Genomic DNA, 23,018 nt, shown 5'->3' on the forward strand with positions numbered 1-23,018 from the left:
TTTCACTTCCTCACACAATTTTATTAAAAGAGCCTGATAATGATATGAATTAAAAACAGGTTTTCCCTGTCAGCATCTTGTATTTACAAAAGGCACACAGGACATGTGGAGGCATTTATTGTGTCAGTAAATATTACACATTGGGTGTTCATAGCCACACAGAAAATCTGGCCATACGGCGTATTTTCGGATGAAAGGTGCTCTTCTCAAACACTTGGCTGCTTCTCTGTCACACTTGCACAGCAGCTTCTCACATTTGTCCTTCAAATTATCTGCAATGAAGAACATACATGTCTTCTTTCAGTCACAACTTAGGCTTTTAGGATTTTCTCATTAACACTGTGAAATTTGTTGTGATCACTTGTTCTAATGGTGTAACTCTAGTTATATTAATTTTGCTTCCTAGTGATTCATTTGGTACAGCTTCTATGGAAACGAGAGAAATCTCCTGAGTAGGAAATCACAGGTAACATACAGTAATTGTGAATATTATGAAAACCTTTTATATTGCTTTATTAAAAAAAACAAAAAAACATAACAAACAACCAACTATTTTTGGTACTATTATGTGAAAACCTCATTAAAGTTGTTGCTATTTCTAATAATAAATGACTGTGGATTCTACAGGCTGTAAACATCCTGTTTTTTCCATCCAATCTGCTGCCCATTTACTGTTTTCATCAACTCAGAGTGAGCATCACGTTTTTGTGTGCTGCCACTGAAAAAAAGAAAGCAGCAGCTACCTTCTTTTCCAAATGACAAAATCAAAAATGTTGCATATAGATACAAAAGCATTAAAAAAAAAACATGCTGTACCGCACTCAGCTGTCTTGTCCTCACAAGTCCACTGATACCGGTCGGTTTTGGTTTGGCATCCACGATGTTCTGCATCTCCATAACAGCAGTCATGTCTGTGACAACACCTACACACAGAGAAATTAACAACACCATAAATGTTTTATTTTGAAGGCTGCAGCAGTTAAAGCTCTAGCCTGGAGTACACAGGGTCAAGAAAAGCAGTAGGTGGGTATATTCACACTACTGTGGTTTGAGTCAAACCACTGCTATTTTAAAGGCAGGGCAGGATCACCACATGAGTTTTCTCAACAGATAGTTAGCAGTTAACTGGTTTGTGGGGGTTCAGTGTCTCGCGGCGAAGAAGAAAAAGAAGGAGACGGCAATTAGGATTTGGGTGTGGAATTTTTGGACCTATTTTGAAGCAACCATTGGACCGTGTGAGCCTGTTGGATTTGGCCATCATTCCCTCCTTCCATCCCATCGCACTGCATTTGTGGTTCAGTCACTCATTAACAAACGGAAACGTGTGTGTACACATCAGGATCTTTAGGAAGACTGAGAAGAACCGAAGGCATCCAGCAGGAAGGAATCATGGGTGCACCCCATCCCTGGAGTGGAGGTTTAAAACACAACCATGGCATGATGAATTACATCTTTGGCAACATATAATGTATAGGTGGGCTATATATAGAGTGTCAAGCAAATGTTTACATTTTGCTACACACTGTTATCAGGCGTGCAGTATTTTCTTCCGTCAGGTTTGGGGAGGAGTGTGATTAAAGCTGCTGTCTCACCAGTCTGCCTTGTCTCTGGGCCAGCCCTGACCGCCCAGTCCACAGTAGCATCCGTACATCATGTAGGCCAAGGCAGATCTCCCCGTGCTGCATTTGATGGCTCCGGCCAGCTCCAGTAACCCTCTCTTTGTGCGCTGGGACCTGTGTGCTGCCTCAGAGGCCACGGCCACTGCAAAGAGCGATAAACAACAAAGCTCTCTCCTTGGAAACAGGACGCAGTTTTCTGGGTTTCATTTTTTTTTTTTTTGGTTTCACCTGATGTATAGTTTGATATGCAGTGAGTGGACACAATAACAGGGACATTTGCAGAGCTTTGCTTGCTTTATATTGTGAGATATAAATCAAGCCCCATTTTTTAATTAGCTATAGGATCTAAGAAATCCATAAAGGTGCATGAATCTCAATACCAGAAAGCTACACACATGCCATGCACACCTCAACCAGCTTCAGACAGTAGATAAAGTTGTAAAGCAACATCAGTGTCGTGTATTTGCACTTGCTGCCTTAGAATAAGACTCTCACTGGATCACAGGGCATAGGTAAACACAAGCTGTTCCTCCTCCCGGCTGTTACCTGCTCCGACTCCCTCTGTGCCCTCAAAATAACTTTTCAAGCCTCCTGCATGTCATCACCAGTTGGAGCTCCACTTCACAGAGTAAATGAGCAACTCACCAGATAACAGGAGAAGTATCCGGTTAAACCCAGTCATGGCATGCAACAGGCAGCTCAGCTCCACACCGAGTGTTATTCACTTCCACTCTGTGAGTGCGGCGTTGAGTGGAGAGCTTTTTTTAGATGCTGTTTGAATAATCTCCTGAGCATCACTATTGGCCAGAGGCTAATCCAGTGTTTGTAAAACTCTACGCCTCCTGGAGGAAGTATTTTTTTTTATTGCCTCTTCTCAGCTCGCAGTGTTTGCTACACTGTTGAATATTTTTACTTTTCAACAGATAAAAGACATTTAGGGGCTTTATGAGAGTCAGATATGCACAGTTACAGATGAAAACACTATTATTCTTTCATTCAAAACTTTCTGACTTTGTCGTGGCCTCAAAAAATCACAGAGAAATTCTAGGATGTTGCATCGCCAGATTTAATAGAAAAAGTTTCTCACTCTATGTGAACTGTGAACTTTGTGTTACATAACACACTGGAGTTACTCTGGATGGTCGTTTTAAGTCTCGATGAATGGTTCACAAATAAAATGTAAGTATAGGGTTACATAAATGTATGTACAGAATGTATATGGAAAATTAATTATTCAACTTTTCTTACACGTGTATATGAGTTAACACATCATTACATGTCAGGGTTAATTGTTGCTCACATGGCACCTTCCCAGTTACTTAAACACAATATAAGGCTACAGCTCCTCAAAGCAAATGCATGCAGACTTTATAATTATGATAATCACACTCTAATAACATAGTTTTTGCTCTATAATCACGAAGAGATTTAGTCATGCCGCCCATCTGTCTTCTTCTCTTGTAAATAAACATGTCAGTGGAGTAAACAGAACAGACCCTCTCCCCATAAAACAAACACTCAGGAGACACTGTAGCTATCATTATTGTCAGCATGATTTAGTGAGCAGCACTCCAAGTGTCTAAGTTTAACAGCTGAGGTTGTTTATTTGACAAATTGCAGACCTGAGCTGGAAATGGCATGAATTGTATCATATCTTTGCTTTTCATCTTTTTATTATGGTTTCTCAGGGTGTATTTTCAGCTCTGTCACACTGGACTTCATTGTCATCCACAATGTGGTAATGTCAGGGCAGCTAAATCATAAAAGACACACGCTCCGGGTTTTGATAACAGAGGACATATTCACAGTCTTCTTTTTTTTTTTTTTTTTTTGTGATTCAGTTCCTTAGTGATGCTGCTGCACAATGTGAGATAAGCGCCTCCTCCTGGCAGTTATTATAGCTGCCAGGATGACTGTACTGCATGAGGAGACACATCCCTCCATCCCTGTATATCTGATTATTCTCAGTGCAGCCTCAGCCACAAAACATCAAGCCAACATTAAGATCGTATCGAGCTGAACACACCCTGACTGAAAAGTTTAATGTCAATAATTTGAAGCCTGGTTGAACAGAAAGTGAAATCTCAGGTTTTAATAAGAGCTGTGTCAACAACAGACTCCCAGAAGGCTGAGGATGAGTAATATGTGAATGTGATTAAGACTGTAAATGATCCAAAAATACATTTTTCACATTAAATTACAAAAACAAAAGGCAAAATGAGTTTCAGTCTGAGAAACAAACAGAGGATTATGTCAGTATCAAACATTATTTCCTCCCTAGTTTCGATTCAAAAACAAACCAATCTCTGAGGTACACAAAACGAATTACAAAACAACTCTCTGTTCCAGTGCTGTTCAATTGCAAACACTTTGGAATAATGGATTTGAAGTTTCACACACAACACTAACAAAATGCAGAAAAAGGAAGGCAGTTTAATTTGTGCTGTTCTACTTTTTTGTGTGTGTGAACTGTTTGTTATCAGTGTGATGGAAATCTTGGATCAAGGAGTTTTCAGGAGACACTCGATGTATTATTTATTAATATTCATTTGCACCAAGGAGATGAACAATAACAGACGCTAACAGGATATGTCATCCCAAATCTGAAGCGTATATAAACCCACAGGCTCAAGCTCATGAACATGATTGCATGTCTTCCTTGACTTTTGTCCTACTGAAGATGATACATACTATCCGTCTTTGGGAATCTAAGGCACCTCATGTTCAATGCCAAATGTTCACATCTTCCTTCACTCACTACTAGACCTGCTACAACTTTGGTTACTACGGCAACTGCGGATGGGAGTGGAGCAGCCGCACACTTGTTAGGCCGGAGATAAACAAAGAGCTATGGTGACCTGTGACTGACCTTGTGTGTAGACACTTATTGAATGAAAGGAAAGACTTGAAGGAAGAAATTCCTTCACAATCAGTCTACCTGTAAATCTGTGGGTGAATTCTGCCTGAAATAGAATCAGACAGTGGCTGCAAATGAGTTTGGGGGAAGACAAAGGAGACAGCCAATGATGAAAAGGAAGAAGAAGAGAAGCAGCTGGCTGCCTGGCTCCTCACGCAGATCTGTAGATATACGTCTGCTGCTCCGGCGTGTTTATACTTGTTTTGAAAAGTGTCATCCAACCATGAACCTAATTTGTACGTGACATAATGAAACAGACTCAAATGAATTATGGAGGAAGAAAGACAAGAGAATTAATTTATTTCTGAATATATTATTACTGCATTTTGTTACTGTGTTCTTTATGTCTTTATGTCTCATCATGGTGCAAATAAAAATAATGTTGTTCTTTTGGAACAGGCACAAATATGTCCACTTCCTGTGTTAAGTGTTTCAGTTTTTTTAATTTTGATGTGGCCATTTACTGTTATTGCCCATAGATAGCCATTACTTGTAGTGTTTGCAAATAACAAAACAACAATGGTGTAGTGAGACACAAAGTGAAAGACATTTGATCTACACATTTGACTAACTGGGAATTAGTTTCTACAAGGGCTGGATCCTCATCAAGCTGAAGGCATACATGTGTTTCTTCATTTTATTTTTTACCTTTATTAATGTATTTCCAAATATATAATTATGTTTAGTGATCAATGCTTGTTAAAGTTGTATTATCATTTTACATGTGAAATGTTGTCATATTCCTCCACTGCCTGTGAGGAGCAGTAGTGCAGAGTCGCTGTTCGCCCTGCCTCCCATCACAGTAGAAGAAGAAGCAAAGGGCGGCCTTCGGCGATACAGCACATCTAGCTAAGTTATTTTAGCTAAAACGAAAAATCACTTTCCCTCCTTTTAGGTAACCGGCGTAGGTTTTGTTTGGAATAAAGATCCATTCATGTAAGTATGTACAGCGGCCACTGGTAGCTCATATGTGTGATATTTAGCGGGTCTCAACCAGGAGCTAAACATGTACAGCTCGCTATTGTTTGCGTTGGGGAACTAGTTTAACTTGGACATGCCTTTGCTTTGTTAGGTGCAGGCTACTTCCTAGAAACTTGGTCGGGTAGCGTCATGTAGCTGCTCAAGCCCGTGTGTTTCCGGCACCGGAGAAAACTGTTAAGCTTATTTGTGTGTGGTTAAACAGCGGTAAAACTGTGTGGGCTACAGTTCGCTAACCTTTGCTAGCAAGTGATGATTGCTAACGAGAAGTCTCCTCTGTGGTCCCCGGCCGCGGGTAACACACGTGCGCTAAATGGTATGTGTCCATTGTCGGACACATCTTTCTCTCCCATAAAACTTAAAATAAATTACATCTTTTTCTATAGTCAGTACTTCGGTCTTGAAGTAGACGTTATTGTTAGCTTCTTGACACAATAATGTTCATTGAATAAAGTTAATTTTGGCTTTGCTGACCGAAGCAGGACAGGCACACCCGCCTATAGCTAACATGAAGTTACCACCATCTTTCTGCCCCATGAGTTTATAATTATATGGTTCTGTGACCCAGATCCTCATCTGATTAGCAACTAAATGTAAAGAAAAGTAAAGTCAAATTGCCAGCAATATGCTAGTTAGTAAACATTAGCTATGACGAAGCAGACAGTTGACAGTTGTAACTTGGCGGGTTTTATGCGCGGATTGCAATGTTTCACATCAAAACATGATAAGTAGTTGACAGTAACGTTATATGATCCAGTAGAAACCATCTGCGCACTCAAAACATAAGTGGCTTTTATTTGTTTCTATTGAAACACTTGAGTTTGTTAGAAAGTAGTTGCTGATAACTGCCCAATTATCAGCCATCAAAATGTGTCCGATAATGGAGCTACGGCTGCGTTCAGATGCTAAGTTTAAACAGTTTCCCAGGACCAGTAAGCGCAGTCATTCTTATCCACAGCTTCAGGTATTTAGTCCAACTTTTGATTCTAATCTCAAACACTTCCTCTGTTGACACCATTAGCTCTCAAGCTAACAAAAAATTTAATTTCCGGGACTACATTGTAGTCGTCATTATCAAATGCGGAAGTGATAAAAAAAAAAAAAAAAAAAAAAACCCAGAAGCCAAGCTGGATGAACCTCATGAAAACTTTGTGATATAGTGACTGTTAAAAATTTGTGAGTGAGCAGCCACTTAACCAGTTGGACAACCTGCAGATGGTGATTAATGATAAGGAAGAGGTGTGTTTATGCTGGCCCTGTGGGGAATTTCACCTGTGACTTTTACCGGTCAATACAACAATGTGTATCATAATTTCAGGTGCTGACTGAGGAGTGGATATTAAAACACGCAAACATGTCCGGAGCGTGTCAGGACAGAAGGACTCGCTGGCAGGAGATCCAGAAAGGCTTGCAGTTCATCCAGTAAGTGGCATGGCTTGTCATGGGTCAGACCCAGTTTGTGCCTGTGATGTATTAGCAAACATTTTAGACAACCCTCTTGTTTTTTGTTAGACATTGCTGTCTCATTATTTTTTAGAGAAACGGATGGTTACCTCTGTGACTCCAATGTAGTGTTTACTAATACATGAGAGGTACACACTGGGGCTAGGTTTAAGTCACTGGTTGGTAATGTGTTAGGTTCTCCCTGTCAAAGGATCCCAGAATATCTGAATATCACTAATATGTTATTTCAACCCCTAATAATAACGTGAATTAAGTGTAATGACTGTTCTGGTCCTATTTTTACATAGGTTCAGAATTATTTCTTATTCTCCTATCTTGGAAATATTGTAGAGGATAACTAAAACATAAGATGGAGCATCCTAAGATAAAGTCAGTAACGAGTACATGTCTGCTGCTGCCTGTGTTTGCAAGTCCAATTAATGAAAAAGCTTAGTCACCTCCATAGACTGCACAGTGCAAGAATGATTTGTCATCCTTGCATCATGTATTGTTGTTCGGATCAGCTGTGTGTCAGTGAGACAACTGATTCCTGGCTTTACTTTAGTTTTGTTTGTAATGTGGGTTATTTTGTTGTCATGCATCAGGTGGACTCTTATTGTCCACATATTGTTTTAGAGCTGTGCCAGGCAGTGCAGTGTTCCATTTCATCTAATCTGACAAGGCCCTTTATTCCTAAAACAAAAGTGATACTTAAAATACTTCAATGCATTGCTGTTCAGTAAATGTGAAACTTCACTGATATCATGCCACTTACAGAGATGCCACTTTATTAGCCATATTAATTTAGTAAATGCTTAAATGTCATGTAAAATATGATAATACATCAACCTAAACACAGAGTACAAACAACTGATGCTAGAAACATATCGGAAAGAGAAGCAAAAGTGCTTTAAAACAATTAAAAACATTAATCAAGTTTAGACACAACATTTAGCCGTTTGGGAGACTGTAAATATAATGACTTTGTTTACAGTCCTGCATGTTGCTGGTGTTATCTGCGAGATAAGGCTCTTATATCTAGACAGCCTTTGTGCTCCGGCTGTTTTCTCCATTAGCTGTAATAAGAGCTCAGCATGCCTCAGTGAAAGTGTGATGGTCTAAACTAAAACTTAGTTTCCCTCATAGTCCAGTGCACAAAAGAGGAAATGCCAGACTGAAGCTGAACTAGAAATCTTCATAACAAAACGACTTCACTGCGTGTGAATTTTCCATCATGACACTTATTGGCATACCACTAGCAATGCACCAAATGAGTAATAACAGCAGCTATTAATCTTGACAGTAGGTTTGGTCCTGTGTCAGCTTGCAGATGTGTGGCTTTCTATTATTATAGTTGCCTGACTGGCCAGTGGTCGATATTAATGTATAATTTGTGCTTTTAAAAATGACTCTAGTGACATAAATAATTTCATATTTGGCTTCATGTTGAGACGGTTGCAGTATATCTCACTTTACTTATCTGGCTTTTATTGTCAGTCAATATAACTTGACACGACATGAATAATGGCAGACATTTTTTCCAACTTAAAAACATTCAAATAAAAGATAACAATTAGAAATTTTCACAACGTTGAGTGGAATCTGGCTTTTGGAGGGTGATGGCTTGTTTACACAATGTTGCTTTTGCTGACTTGTTTGCACTCGGCAGCCAATGCAGTCAGCAGCTGCACACATGGCAACCGATAAAACCAATGACACACACGCACCCCTACACTCACATAAACACACACTCCTACAAATCTTCCGGTTGCGATGATTTGTTTTATAATGAGCAAAAACTATATGCTATGTACCAGCTGAAGCACTATATTCAGCATAGTAAAAACTTAGGAATGAGACCAAAACCGTAAATACCAACGATATTACTAATATAATGAAATTTTATTGTTGTGGCAATTTGAATAAATTGACAATAACAATGTTTTACTTTGATAAATATGTAGAAAAAGATGCAATGTATGACCAAATGTTTTTTTTTCACACTCTTACTTTGTATTTAATTAAACTTCATGAACTTCAAGGCTGTTTTCTCTTGGAACTTGAACCTGTTTTTTGTTTTTTTGCTGTCAGATCAACCCTTCCATTTCCTGGAAGTCAAGAGCAGTATGAGGTAAGCTATGTAAATTTTAATGTGCCATTTCCATCTTCCATTTTCAACACTTGTACTGTACTGAGTTAAACTAATTTGGGTACAGTGACAAGGGAAAGAAAACCTGTGATTTAGTTTTTTCCAAATCGAAGGTGTCTGGGTAAAGAGACATTTTTTGATTCGGTCCTTTCTCATTTCCAGGTGTTCATTAAGGAGCTGGTGTGGAATCTTTTTGGAGAAGGGAATGACGTGTTTAAAGAGGGGGAATGGACAAAGTCTATCGAGATGTACACCGAAGCCTTGAGCATAGCGGATTACGCCGACTCTGAAGAAATCTGTGTTCCAACAGGTTTATTGGAAAAGCTGTATGCAAATCGAGCTGCAGCATATCTTAATGTTGTTCCGGTAAGTAGGTGTTGACCGTCCCACTCGAGTCTGTTTCAGTTTCAGCCTGAGCCACTTTGAGTTCCCTCTCCTTGGGGTCTTCCACTTCACATATGCACACTGAATGACAAAAACAATTAAAGAGAACAAGGAAAGTCCAAAATACAAGAGACGGTTTTGAGTCTTGTAGAATAATTTCGTAAATGTGAATTGTGTATCAGCAGAACTTTGCCATTGTGGAGAATATTTACCACATGTCACGTTTGAGGGCAAAGAGCTTCCCACAGGTTGGATTGCTTCTACTCAATCAAACAAATCACCTATACTAAAACACAATAAACAAAATGTCAACATAAAATAGGACGTTAGGACATGTACGCAACTTATTTTGCAATGTTCAGGAATAGACCATAAATGATACCAAACAACCGATATGTGGGACATTTTTTGTTGTTGTAGAATTTGTGCTAGATCATTTTTCTCCCTCTGCAATCTCTGAATCATACCGCATCACGATGCTGTTTTCCTGCTCTCATCTGTGCTGTCGAGTGTATAACAAAGCATATTTGATTGGCTCCTTCACTTGCCAGTGCTTGTAGGAAAACATCAGCTGTTTGTCTTTCCCATTAAATATAAAAAAAAAGATAAAAACATCTTTATATTTTGTCAAGAATATTAAGAAAACGACGGCAGATTTTTCTTACAGCAGACATCTTGACTTGTCTAACACAGGTGCAACTATCAGTATTGGTAATGACTGCATTCCACTTGCAGGCCCTGATTATGTTAATGATGGCACACCTAAAATAATTAGATAATTAAAAATGTTCTGTCTCCTAATGGACTCACAGCAGTGTTATCTGCTCACTTGTAAAAAGTCTCCTTCTTATTACATCTATGTCAGCCATCCTTAATATGTGAAGTGCTGGAATCTCCCATTACATCACCCGTCAAGTCCCACAGACTTTTCAGCTTGTGTGTGCATTTATTATTCTTCATTTTCAGCACTTGACATCATAGAAAGACCAAAAACAGGATCTCTATACCAGCATTACTTTCAGAGTTTGCCAGCTTTTCTTATGAAAGACAGCGCTGTAGCCTATTTGTTCCAACAGCTCTCGACACTCTTGACACGCTCTGCTCTTCCTGCTTGAGTCTTATTTAGCGTGAGGGCAGGCAGGCATAGCAGGGTGTGGCAGGCCACCTTAATGACGTGAGATCTATTTAATGTTTTTTGGAAGCTACTTCGCGTGTGTCACAGGAGGTAATCAGGCCAAAGTGCACAGTTGTTCATAATTGATGTTTGTATAAACCAGTTTATTTACCTACTTATCTGAAATCACGTCTAGTAATCTCATTTGTGATGACACAATGAGATGCTTTTAGATTCAATAGACGTCCTGTAATTTGGTTGTCATGCAAGCAGGTAGACAGTTGATAATTGCCTGCTTCTTTTTTTTTTTTTGATCCATCAGAAACTAAATGATGGACAAGCTTGAGGATGATGCTTTTGTGTTTTAACCATATAATGCATAGTGAAGAGCTGACAAGCTTTACTTGGCTTTCGGAGCTCCAAGACTCAAAAATGATATCTATACCAGGTAATATCTGAAAAAGAATCCGGTGCTCTCAGAGGAACATCCAGTCTCGCCTCCCTGTCTGTGGTTGTCTGCATAGTCATGTTACATGACAGTTGAAAAAGAAAAAAAAACCCGCTCTGCTGTTTTCGTGGAGGATACACACCACACCCATACCTGACGCAACTCACACGCAAAGTCAATTTATGATCAAAGCGTGGCTTTGTTACTTGTTCACCACATCACTGTGGACAAGTCCAGCTTTTCTAACTCTGAAATGTTTTTTTTGTTTTTTTTGTTTTTTTTCTTAGGGACTGTATGACCAAGCATTAGAAGACTGTGAAAAAGCTCTCCGTTTGAATGAGGGGAACTACAAAGCACTGTACAGAAAAGCAAAATCTTTGAAGGAGATGGGGAGACATCAAGAGGCCTATGAGACTGTTGCCAAATGCTCTCTAGCAGTGCCTCAGGTGAGCTGTAACATAACATAACTTTTTTTATTAAAGCAATATCACACAAGAGGGAGTGATGTTGTACTGAATATCAGCACGGCTGTGATTTGGTGTTTAAATGCTGAAAAATGATGCGTCTCATTCGGAACAATGATCTATTGTCTTGACAGCGGCAGATTGTTTCTTGTAAGAAAAATCTTTGAAGGAAAACATTAAGACAATCACAGCCAGGCTGATATTCAGTACAACATCACAACCTCAAGTGTGATATTGCTTTTATACAACAGTTTTGCGAGCGCCATATAAGTTAAATAAGCAACAGCAGATTATGATTTGTTTAATTATGAAACAACTGAACTGCTACTGGAGTGTTGCTAAGGAACACAGAAACAATTTCCTGACCTGCACAGTGCACACTAGCTTAGTACACCGTAACTCGAAGTATCCAGGCTTCCAGGGGAAAATGGTAGTACAAAAAATGACCATAAATGTAGAAATGTGGGCCATAAAAAAACACAAATTTACTCTACAAAAATAATTTTCTATGATGTCGCAGCTAAAATGTACAAAGACTAAAGGATGTGTCTGAATAATTTGTTAATTTGTATTGTCTGCTCAGGATCCCAGTGTCACACAGCTGACTCAGGACCTTGCCAAAATTTTGGGATTGAAAATCCGTAAAGCTTATGTGAGGAGTAAGGTATGTGTGTCACTGAAATATCTCACCCTTATGATGCCTGAAACTATATTGTTTGGATCAGATTCTGTTTTTTGTCCTAACATAAAGTCCTTATTGAATCAAGTTGATTGGGTTTTTATCTTTTTTTTTTTAAACAGCCCGCCTTGAATGTTTTGCGAGGATCAAATTATCCAGATGCATCATGTGACAAGGTAAGCAACATAACCTTTTCCATTACACAGGCAAAATTTGCATCTGCCCTCTAAGAAATGCATTATTCAATGAAATATGATATTCTTTTATTCTCAGTTTTCCCATGGCTCGTCTTCAGTTGAAGATATAGAAATTGGTAAGTTTAGTATTTTAATACAGCTTTTATTTGTTAATCAAAGCAGGGCAGGACAGAAGTTGCTCATCTTACTTTCCCCTCGATGTGTTTTAGAAGTGCCTCAGTTGACCCAGGATGGCAGTGTTTTGGCTCCTGTCCCAGCTCCCATCCAAGCTCCAGTGGCAGTGCACCCGCCTCTGAATGAAGCAATAGTGGATGAATTTCCTTCCAACAACAGTATCTCATCTGTGACCCCGTCTGAGCCTCCAGGCTTCGAGTCTATTCCCTTGCCCGTGTCCGTGACCACGTCAGCTGCTCTTCCTGCGCTCACATTTGTAAACGGGTGCAGAACCGCTAAGCCTTGCCCGATGCTTGAAACCAGTCAAGATTTTGACGCAGACATCATAGGAGATGACCTAGATGATCTACTGGACCAAGCTGGCCCTGAATCAGGCATGGTTAGTGGACAGATATGACCGCAGGGTCTCATTGATGAATAAAATGGGACAATGTGTCAATATCTGGACAGAAGTGGGATGATTTTTTTATTTTTTTTGGTCTCTTTGTGTAGGTTATACCCACAGTGAAGGGGCCTCTTCCTTTGCCTACCAGTATTGCCTCGGGCAGTACCATGTCGAGTCCATTCCTGATGCCATCTCACATCAACCCGTTTCTCCACAGTGGTGCTCAGCAGTGCACCGTGACTCTGCCCCCGCTGTATCACAAGTCAGGGTCAAGTACATATTTTGGTATGGACACTTTTGACCACCTGCCCCCACCACTGGACTCTCTGGACAGTCTCTCTATTACAGACTTTAAAACAGGTATTACACTTTGTTACCTTTCCCTTCGTTACCTTTTAGTAATGACGTTTTACTTTGGTTTGATTACCATTGATATTTAATCATTTTCAAATTAAATTGACAAGTTAAGTATTGGTCTGATATTTTTTTTCTTTTTCTCCCCTTGTCAAACTTTCAGATTATGTTTCAAGTCCATTCATTCCACAGGTAATTATTGTATATGTTATTAATTATTGGGGATTTTTCAGTCTAGGCATTGTTACAGGCTTATATTTTGTCAAATGTATTTTTTTTTTAATACAGCTAAACAATAAGGAAACCCCAATGGGGATGGCTGTGGGGATGCCTGAAGTGAAGGGTCTTCCTGCTGCTGTGGATTTAGCAAAGAACCCCTTAGCTGACACACATGAATTCAAACAAGCCTGCTCACTCTGCTATGTCAAAACTGGTGAGGAATTGTTTTTTTTTTTTTGGTTTAGTTTTTAGGTTTTTTTTAGTTGGTTTTTTTTTTCCAGGGAAGGGAAGTAGTGTTTGGTATAATATTTTTTTTTTTCAATTTCATATCCACAGGGCCTGGTGTGTTGGATTACACACTTCATACTGAAGAGCATAAATGCAAAAAGGACGCTTTACTCGGCAGAATCAAACATTCGCCAGACAAAACGTGGAAGCTCATTCGGCCCAGACCAACAAAAACCCAATATGTTGGACCATATTACATTTGCAAAGGTAATATTTACAAATGTGCAATATATTTTTTTTTTTTTTCCAGAAATATCTGCATTTGCCTTCATATTAAATAATTTTTTTTAACCTATACATCTGATCACTTTGATTTTCTCAGTGGCTACTTACTTTTTTTTAAAAATATAGATCATTAAGAGGAAAAGGCTTTCGCTTCTATAGGCATGTTCAGTTTTTTACCAATTACTTCCTCAATGTCTTTTTGCTGCCTGGCGTGTATTTTTTTCTGGGACTTTTTACACTTTGCTGTCTAGACATGAGCTAAAATGACAATGTGTCATTTCAGAGGTGGCTGTTGGAAAAGAGTGCCTCTACCCTGGCCACTGCACATTTGCATACTGCCAGGAAGAGATTGATGTTTGGACTCTGGAACGAAAAGGGTTTATCTCCAGAGAACTGCTCTTCGATCCTTTTGGACCCAACTCCAACATCAGGTTGACTGTCCCCAAGATCTTACAGGAGCATCATGGGATATTCATGTTCCTCTGTGGGGTGAGTATTTATTTAGTTTCGTAATTAAAAGTAGAATGACGTCAGCGGAGTGGTCACAGTGGTACAGTGCTGTTGGAACTAGTCAGCATTGTTTTTCATTTCAGTGTGAAGAGGATAAAAAGCACTTGTATTTTTCCCTTTAAAGATTTTTCTTACAAGAAACAATCTTCCGATGTCAAGACAATAGATGATTGTTCCGAATGAGACGCATCATTTTTCAGCACTTAAAGACCAAAAATTAAAACAATAAGAAAATTACATGTATAAAGTGATGAGGGAAATGGTTTGTGCCTTTTTTTTTTTTTTTTAATGGAGGTTTTTCTTTTAGTTTTTTCTGGTAATCATTAGAAGCTGGCAGACTTTGATAAGTTATTATGGCATTTTAGGTGGATACAAGAATAGAACAATATAATAGCACATAAGCATTTCCTGCTGCCTGGCTGGTTTAACATGCTAGCCTTTCTGCTCCTATTAAAACAAAATCTACTGCTACGGTAGAACCTCTGTAGTTACTCATGCTGCAGCGCAGGAGCCCAAGAGACTAATCCAGAGAGTTCCTATCAATGTGAGCCCCGTCAGCCTTTTGTTGTTACCATAATAAATTTGCAATGTTTTAAATTTAATGTGATCTGCAGGTGTGCTTTGACCACAAACCCAGAATCATCAGCAAAACCAACAAAGATGACCCTTCACTTTGCTCTCATCCAGTGACAAAGCATGATTTTGAGGATCATAAGTAAGTTGTTTCACATTTCATCACTTTAAAACCATCACTTGTTTTATGAAAGCATTTACATTTATGTGATTAAGATAGGGGAAATAAGAACAGGATAAGACTGTGAGCATTAATGGCCTGTTTGTCTTCTAGGTGCCTGGTCCACATTTTGAAGGAGAATACAGTCCGTTATTCCAAAATCAGACCCCTGAGAACCCAGTGCCAGCTGGATCTTTGTCGCCATGAAGTCCGCTACGGCTGCGTAAGAGAGGACGACTGCTTCTACGCCCACAGCCTCATCGAGCTGAAGGTCTGGATGATGCAGCACGAGCTTGGTAAGACTTGTTTTTAAAATGCTCGTTCAAGAGCATGATACCACAAGTACAGTTCTTCTAAAATGTTTATTTCCCACAAGCCAACATGAACACGCTTTGCAGTATTTTTCACTGCTAAAATGACTGTTGTCTTTTTATTTTGTGTCATTTAGGTATCACTCATGAAAGTATTGTCCAAGAGGCAAAGAAGTTTTGGAATGCCACGGCTTCGTTGCAGGGAGTCCAGGTAAGCCAACAGGAGTCTGTTCACTGATTTCTCATCTTTGTTTGCTGCCGGCATTTCCTAACTCGACAGCGTGAGGTTGCATTTAATAAAGCTCACTGGCAGTGACTCTAATTATGCAGTTTTTTCACTACAACAACTTATTAAAAGTAAATAAATTGTTTTGACTATTATGTGTCTAGATGTATTTAAGCCTAGTTGTGGTATTTGATTTGTTTTTCCCTGGATTAAGGCTGAGTTGCTGCGTGTGTGATATGCTGGATAAATCTCCTTCAGTTGTCCCACTGTTGCTGTGGCAGATTTGTGTCAACAACAAAGATTTTAACCTACCCTTCAAATCTCATCAGCAGCTTTCCAATGCACAGAGGAGGTTCGGACCTCCAAATCTGAAGATGATGTTTGTCTGTGGCCAGTGCTGGAGAAATGGCCAACTAAGTGAAGCAGACAAAAACAAGAAGTATTGCTCAGCCAAAGCAAGACACACGTGAGTATTTAGGTCTATGTATACTGAACAAGAATATAAACAGAACAGTTTGGTTTTTACTCTCATTTTTCATGAGTTGAAATAAAAGATAAACACAGAGGGTGTATTTCTCTTAAATGTTGTTCACAAATGTGTTCAAATCCATGTCATGGAGCAATTCTTTGCCAAGATCCTCCATTCACCTGACAGGTGTTGCATATCAAGATGCTGATTACACAGCATGATTATTGCACAGGTGTGCCTTGAGCTGCTCACAATAATAGGCCACTCTGAAATGTGCAGTTTTATCACACACAATGTCACAGATGTTGCATGTGTTGAGAGGGCGTGCAGTTGACATGCTGAATGTCCATCAGAGCTGTTGCCCCTGAAGTGAATGGACGTTTCACGACCATAAGGTTTCTCTAGTGTCGTTAACGAGAATGTGGCAGTATCATGGAACCAGATCCGGGTTAGAGCATGTTGTGGATGCTATGTATCCTGGTGTATGACAGCACTTCAGAGCCATAGAAGAGGAGTGGGCCAAGATTCCACAAGCCACATCAACTCTGCAAAAAAAAAAATGCACATCTGTAGCCCAAATCATGTGAAATCCATCCGTTCAGTGTCTCATACATGTATTTTTTTCAAAATAAAACTGCACATTTTAGAGTGGCCTTTTATTGTGACCAGCCTAGGTCACACCTGTGCAGTAATCATGCTGTGTAATCAGCATCTTTATATACCACACCTGTCAGTTGGATGATGATCTTGGCAAAAGAGGAGTGCTCACTAACACGGATTTAAACACATGAAGAAAATTTATGAGAAAGAAGCCTATTGTGTGCGCTTTGAAAAAGTCTTTTATTTGAACTTATATAAAAAAAATGGGAGCAAAAACAATAGTGTTACGTTTTTGGTCTTTGTATATATGAGAAATTAACAGTGCAATCCAGCACATCATCACTAAGTCTGTCTCTTTCCATTTCAGGTGGGCAAAAGACAGGCGAGTGGTGCTTGTAAGTTCCCATGAAAGGAAAAAGTGGACAACAGTCAGACCGCTTCCAACCAAAAAGCCAATCCCGTCTCAATTTGAGGTGTGTAAAACGTTTTTCTACCCTGAAGTTGCCTACAGTCTTTGTGTCTCTGATGAAACCAATCCCTGCAAGGATCACCAAAATGTAATTATTCTTTCTCAGATTTGCATGCACGTGACAGCTGGCAAGAAGTGTCAGTACATTGGGAATTGCACTTTTGCTCACAGTGTAGAAGAACGGGACCTTTGGACCTACATGAAGGAAAACAACAGTGAGTTTTGTCGGAGTCTTACTTGGTACAATTTAATCAGCATGTGATGCACACTTCATGTTTTGCCCCCTCATTTAGTTCCAGATATGGATCAGCTTTATGAGCAGTGGCTGCAGTCTCAGAAGCCAGGCTGGGGTGAAGAGACCTCCAGTAACTCTGTTAGAGAGAACGGCAAACAGATCCACATGCCAACAGACTACGCCGAGGAAGTGGTAAGTTCAAAAGCCCAGCAAATTACAGTGCTTTTGTCTAATGCTGTCTAAATGCTGCAGTCTTTTATTTCATCAGGTTACGATCTTCAACTATTACACTGTCCTGTTATGAGTAAAAACGGCAGCGTTGTATTGCTTTTGTACTTGATTGTCGAAGCACTAAAATCTATTGATGACTAACAGTTAAATTGTGTGATAGAACAAATTTTAATAGAATCTTGTTTTAATTTATTTATTTGTAAAGTGATTAAAATAAACGGTGATAAATTTGAGCGATTAAGAAACAGATGGTAATTAGTCGTTTGAGCAAATGAGATCGCTGTGTGTTTTTCTTCACAGGCTGGCAATCACTGTTGGCTGTGTGGTAAAAACTGCAACAGTGAGAAACAGTGGCAGCAGCATATCACTTCAGAAAAACACAAAGACAGAGTTTTCAACTCTGAGGATGATCAGAACTGCTGGCAGTATCGATTTCCCACAGGCACTTTCAAAGTTTGTGAGAGGTAAGATTATCTGCCATAGCATATGGTGTGTCTCTGGTTCCCAGTCTGATTCCCGTAGGTTTTGATGGTTGACATTTGATCTGGTGTTTTTGACAGGTTCCTCAAAGGCACGTGCACAGAGGACGACTTCTGTAAGCTGGCACACGGGGAGCAGGAGCTAAAAGAGTGGATGGAGCGCAGGGAATTCCTTTTGATGAAACTTGCCAAAGCCAAAAAAGATCATCTTATAGCACCAAATGACAATGACTTTGGAAAATACAGTTTTCTGCTTAAAGACATTAAATAATATGGTGACAATATTCGTGCTTACTTGCAAATAATGCAGTATTCAAACAGTCTTGAGTCAGGTGATCCTTGAGGGCCCCTGAGGTGCACAGGAAATAGCCTGATCACAGCATGATTTTAAAGGGGGCGTTCAGGACCAGCCCTCTGATTGGTGGATGGTTTACTCTGATCAGAACTACACGAGTGTTATCGTTAACAGCAAATACTGAGTGTAAGACACTTGAAGCTTTGCTATGCACCTTTCAGTAGAATATCTGAAACTGGTGATGAAAATAGCATGTGTAAAGCTTGATCAGAGACGTGTTCAGATAAGTTGACCTAAAAAAAAAAAACTAATTTCTTTTCATAAACGGTTTGTATATGTTAATGACCTTTTACTTTTCAATAAGTTTTAGGTATGGAAAACTTAAATCAAGAGTTCAGTTGACACTTTTATTTTAATCCATCAATTTAGGTCATTTTTCCATTTATCCATTAGTGTTACCAGTGTAATGGGCACCACACCAAATAAAGCTTCTTTTTTTAACCTGCGTTTGAACTGCTATGTTTTATTAATTACACATCTGGAACAAGTGGTGGAAGAAGTACTCAAATCTTTTAAGTAATACCATACTGTAAAACTACTCTATTACAAGTAACAGTACTACACAGAAAATTGTAAAGTATGTACAGTAGGCAGTAGTATTAGCTAAATGTGTTTCAAAGTATCAAAAGTACGAGTACTGCTTCTCTTTGGCTGGTATTTTGTAATATTGTGTATCATTATTACTGATGCAATAATGTGTAAGCAGCTTTTAACTTGGGTTAGGTTATTTAACTGTTTTATACGGTAGTTTAATCTATAACAATGGTACATTTCACCATCTCATGTTTTGTATGTAAACTCGTAACTACAGCTGTCAAATTATTGTAGTGGAGTAAAAATACAATATTTACCCATAAAATGTCAAACTAAAGCACTAAACAAAATTTTACTTGAGTAAATGTACTAAAGTGACATTCCAGCATTTACTAACATGTCACAGGTAGAAATTAGAATTTTTTTTTTTTAAATTGTGATCTAAATTGCTTTTCTGCAGCAATCAAAAAGAAGCTAATATTTTATCCCCAGAAACCAGGTTTTGTTAACACAATCCCAATCTGTCAATCCTCATGCAGCAAACAAATATTTAAATTAAACTCCAGTTTTAGTAGAGAAAAGTACATCAGCACTTGAAAATATGATAGAAAAAATATGTATATGTATATTGTATCTCATAATACACAAATAATTACAATGGTGACGCTTATAGTACAACCTGATAAGATGCTCTTCACAAGCATTAGCAGATCTGTTACAGAGGTTAGATGTTCTTTCAGCTGGATAACCTGTGTTTTAACCATGTGTTAGCATTTGTCCCTTGAAGGTCTACAGTTTTTTCTTCTCTTTAAGACACTGATCTCCTCGGAGCAGGGGTCAAGTGGGGAAAAATACATCCACGTTTCAGCATCAAAACATGCACAAATACGAATGTGTCTCATCATGTCATGTCTTCTCTGTAAAGTTACTCTTGAATCCTACCTCCAAGCTAAGCGTGACATCTTGGAGAATCATCTCTCTCAATCCAGAGAGGAAAGTTTTTCATTTGTCAACAATCACTTATATACTTGGACAGCCAGCTGGACACACATGACAGATGCAGTTCAACTTGCCACCAGCAGCTCTGCATTCAGGCCAGCACCTGCTGCAGGTCCTCCACCTCCAGCCTCCACATCCGTCTGTGCAGCGCAGCGAGCTCCGAGAGGTCTGCCATCTTTACTGCACGGATGACTGGCTCCGGGGAGATGGCCTGGATGACACCCATCACCATGACATACTTTCCTGTAACAACAGCAGCAGGTGGTCAATTGTTCAGTGACAATGGATTCAAAGGAACAAGGATGGTGATAGAGAGAAATACAGGGGGATGTGGGTGTTTTTCATTCATGTGCAGTCATTATTTTCAGGCTTAATGTGCCTGCTTTAGGGAAACAATTTGCAATTCTCAGGGCTGGCTGCCGTTAATTTTCATATAAATAAGCCACGGATCATGAACTGAATGAGAGACAATATACTGCACTGGAGTGTGGTCTCACTACTCAACAGTAATACATTGAAACAATTCAGAATTGGCAGGGGTGTAGGTTTGCCACAAGGTTAAAAGATGCCATTAACAGAAAACCCCTGCATGTATTTGTCAAAATACCAGAGTGTTACAGCCTTAACAGCTTAACACCTGTCACAGCAGACAATCTAGTCTATCAAACACAGGTGTACGTCATGACAATAACGATGGCTGCATTCCAGTTAGTTCCTGATGCCTGCTTCTGTGCATACTGGCTCTGTGGCCATATTTAAATGGAACAAAGCCGTGGTTAGTGTTATTAGTTACACCTGTTATAATTTAAAATATCTGCTGTATGAAGGGACTTTAGCATCATTTACTAATGAGAAAATATTTCTTGACTCATTTAAAATGTACAGACACTAGATATCATAATAAACAGCCTAGTGACTGTTTTTGCTCCATTTTTGGAAAAAAAGGGAAATTTCAAGTTTTTCTCCCTTGACATAGACAATACAGGAGACAATACCAGATCTAGTTCCAGTGTGATCTGGATGGAGAATTTGATGGCAAAATCAACCTTTTTCCCCTCAACTTAAACAAAAATAGGTGTTTCTCTAATAAGTCTGAAACAGTATTGTATCATTTGTGTTTAATTGGTCCAAATAACAGTTTATGATGTAGACCCGGATTTCTGTGATACTAGATAGTTTGGACAGTGAAGACTCAGTGTTGTCTTCCTTTTTCTGGGGTAACAAATTAAATAAAGGTTTTACTAATGAAACTGTATACAATAATTTTCTAGTACTCACTTTTAATACAACCAAACTTAAATGATAAGTTGAATAATTGATTGGCAGAATATTAATTGACAACTATTTTGATACCCAACTTATTGACATTTTTCAAGCAGAGATGTCAAACAGTTCCTTGTTCAGTCTTCACAATTGTAAGGATTTGCTGCCTCTCATCATCTTTCATCTTGAAACAAATTTTGCACTGTACAAAGCAGTTTGATGATATCAGTTTGGAATTCTTTTTTACAAAAGTCAAATCAATTAATCAAATAATCATTTAGGCTACCATTTAAAACTGTTTTGTGTTTTCAAACATGCATGTGGTTAAGGGAATAGTGACAAGAAATGCTTCATGACTGGCTGGTGGCAATTAAAATATATTCAGAAATAACCTATTAATAATTGGTCAGGATAGTACATTAGCTGATTTTAACAATAAAGAGTTACTGATACTGGTGACCCCGGAGCTCATATAACTTGGTACACAGAATTTTGTGGAATCGCCCCCAGTCAGACAGGTATCACTCCACTGAAACAACATATCAAACGGTCTTTATAAGATTTATCTCTCAACTCATGAATCAGACACCAACTTCATTAAAGTTCGTTTACCTTGGAACAAACATGGCCTCCCCTTGGGGATGTTGTTGACGCCCTGAACTGCAAACGTCCCGGTTTCATCCATGAGCAGCACGGTGTTTCGGTCCAGCTGCACCTCCAGTACAGTTCCCTGCATCCACACCAGTGAGACCGGCAGAGAGCCACCCCTGCGCGGTCTGATAACATAGCCATCCCCGCCGTCAGCTGGCCCCCGGCTCTCTGCCGTCCTAAGCTGACCGGACAGCACCTTAACGGGCGGAGGACGTTTTCTTTCTGTGGTTGTTTCCTCTGGTTTATACATTCCGAGTGCTGCTGTCGTTTCACGGTGGTTCACGGCTGGAAATGTTTGCATTACCCGCGTTGCCCCGTGCGTAACGTTTAACCGGAAGAGGTGACGGTCTTTTTCCTGTACCAACAACTATCAGTTCCCGGCTGGAATCTTTCAAAGTAAAAGCATAACCTCACGCTCTGAATGTCCACCATAAATGTACAGGTGCTCTAAAGACATGGCTGGATTAATCTCCTACGAGGCCCCTACTGACCCTCACTGTATGTGATAGTTTAATTATTTCCCCAGACACCCTGAGAACAACCAGTACTCTAGAGCCGAAATGATTGGTTGATTAATTGATTAGTCTATTGATAGAAAATTTATTTGCAACAATGTTGAAAAATGGTTAGTTTTTGACTGTTTGTCAGACAAAGCAAATTGAATGCATTAACTTTGGCTTCAGGGAATAATAAAGACCCAAATGATCATGGTTTTTGGGAAATTGCCTGCTTGATAATCCAACCTTGCCAATTTACAATTCCATTTGAGAATAAAATACAAGTATATTTCGAGAAATTGTGCATTAAGAATTACACTATCAATTAGCAATTTTATTTATTTATTTATTTTTTAAATACTTGATGACAGATACTTCTATCACTACTGGCAATTTCTGCCATACATGACATTAAAGTC

At 39.1% G+C, this 23,018-nt stretch overlaps 3 protein-coding genes across 4 annotated transcripts; 1 reads left to right on the forward strand and 2 right to left on the reverse strand.

Moving 5' to 3' along the window:
* Positions 1–2,373, reverse strand: pla2g10 (phospholipase A2 group X). The gene is made up of 4 exons (XM_023413975.2): positions 2,265–2,373; positions 1,593–1,761; positions 817–923; positions 1–272 (listed from the first exon to the last, which is right to left on the reverse strand). The coding sequence occupies exons 1-4, from the start codon at positions 2,299–2,301 to the stop codon at positions 124–126; spliced, it is 462 nt and encodes a 153-aa protein (XP_023269743.1). The 5' UTR covers positions 2,302–2,373; the 3' UTR covers positions 1–123.
* Positions 2,374–5,322: 2,949 nt separating this feature from the next.
* On the forward strand, positions 5,323–19,096 carry zc3h7a (zinc finger CCCH-type containing 7A). 2 transcript variants are annotated; one of them, XM_023413935.2, is made up of 23 exons: positions 5,323–5,472; positions 6,833–6,936; positions 9,049–9,088; positions 9,269–9,472; positions 11,340–11,498; positions 12,100–12,180; positions 12,318–12,371; positions 12,469–12,508; positions 12,602–12,945; positions 13,059–13,311; positions 13,469–13,497; positions 13,594–13,738; positions 13,861–14,019; positions 14,321–14,526; positions 15,162–15,262; positions 15,395–15,576; positions 15,729–15,802; positions 16,147–16,283; positions 17,254–17,359; positions 17,462–17,570; positions 17,649–17,782; positions 18,122–18,285; positions 18,382–19,096. In XM_023413935.2, exons 2-23 carry the CDS (start codon positions 6,869–6,871, stop codon positions 18,569–18,571), a joined length of 2,979 nt encoding a protein of 992 aa, XP_023269703.1. In that variant the 5' UTR covers positions 5,323–5,472; positions 6,833–6,868; the 3' UTR covers positions 18,572–19,096. The 2 variants fall into 2 exon arrangements, with proteins under 2 accessions (XP_023269703.1, XP_023269704.1); XM_023413936.2 differs by having other exon boundaries at positions 16,150–16,283.
* Positions 18,989–22,434, reverse strand: rmi2 (RecQ mediated genome instability 2). The gene is made up of 2 exons (XM_023413937.2): positions 22,064–22,434; positions 18,989–20,431 (listed from the first exon to the last, which is right to left on the reverse strand). Exons 1-2 carry the CDS (start codon positions 22,401–22,403, stop codon positions 20,280–20,282), a joined length of 492 nt encoding a protein of 163 aa, XP_023269705.1. The 5' UTR covers positions 22,404–22,434; the 3' UTR covers positions 18,989–20,279.
* Positions 22,435–23,018: the final 584 nt, after the last annotated feature.

Source organism: Seriola lalandi, unplaced genomic scaffold, assembly GCF_002814215.2.
Source record: "Seriola lalandi dorsalis isolate HSWRI2012SDOR001 ecotype SW California unplaced genomic scaffold, Sedor1 jcf7180002054519, whole genome shotgun sequence".
Lineage (NCBI taxonomy): Eukaryota > Metazoa > Chordata > Actinopteri > Carangiformes > Carangidae > Seriola > Seriola lalandi.

Excerpts from the sequence above, each read along its gene's own strand:
- pla2g10 (XM_023413975.2), bottom strand. The coding sequence starts at position 2,301 with ATGACTGGGTTTAACCGGATACTTCTCCTGTTATCTG. Across the intron at positions 924-1,592 it reads CCCAGAGACAAGGCAGACTG|GTGTTGTCACAGACATGACT; the intron begins GTGAGACAGCAG and ends CTCTGTGTGTAG. Across the intron at positions 273-816 it reads GGACAAGACAGCTGAGTGCG|ATAATTTGAAGGACAAATGT; the intron begins GTACAGCATGTT and ends TCTTCATTGCAG.
- rmi2 (XM_023413937.2), bottom strand. The coding sequence starts at position 22,403 with ATGCAAACATTTCCAGCCGTGAACCACCGTGAAACGACAGCAGCACTC. Across the intron at positions 20,432-22,063 it reads GAGGCCATGTTTGTTCCAAG|GAAAGTATGTCATGGTGATG; the intron begins GTAAACGAACTT and ends CTGTTGTTACAG.
- zc3h7a (XM_023413935.2), top strand. The coding sequence starts at position 6,869 with ATGTCCGGAGCGTGTCAGGACAGAAGGACTCGCTGGCAGGAGATCCAG. Across the intron at positions 15,577-15,728 it reads GATGATGCAGCACGAGCTTG|GTATCACTCATGAAAGTATT; the intron begins GTAAGACTTGTT and ends TGTGTCATTTAG. Across the intron at positions 16,284-17,253 it reads TCAGCCAAAGCAAGACACAC|GTGGGCAAAAGACAGGCGAG; the intron begins GTGAGTATTTAG and ends TTTCCATTTCAG.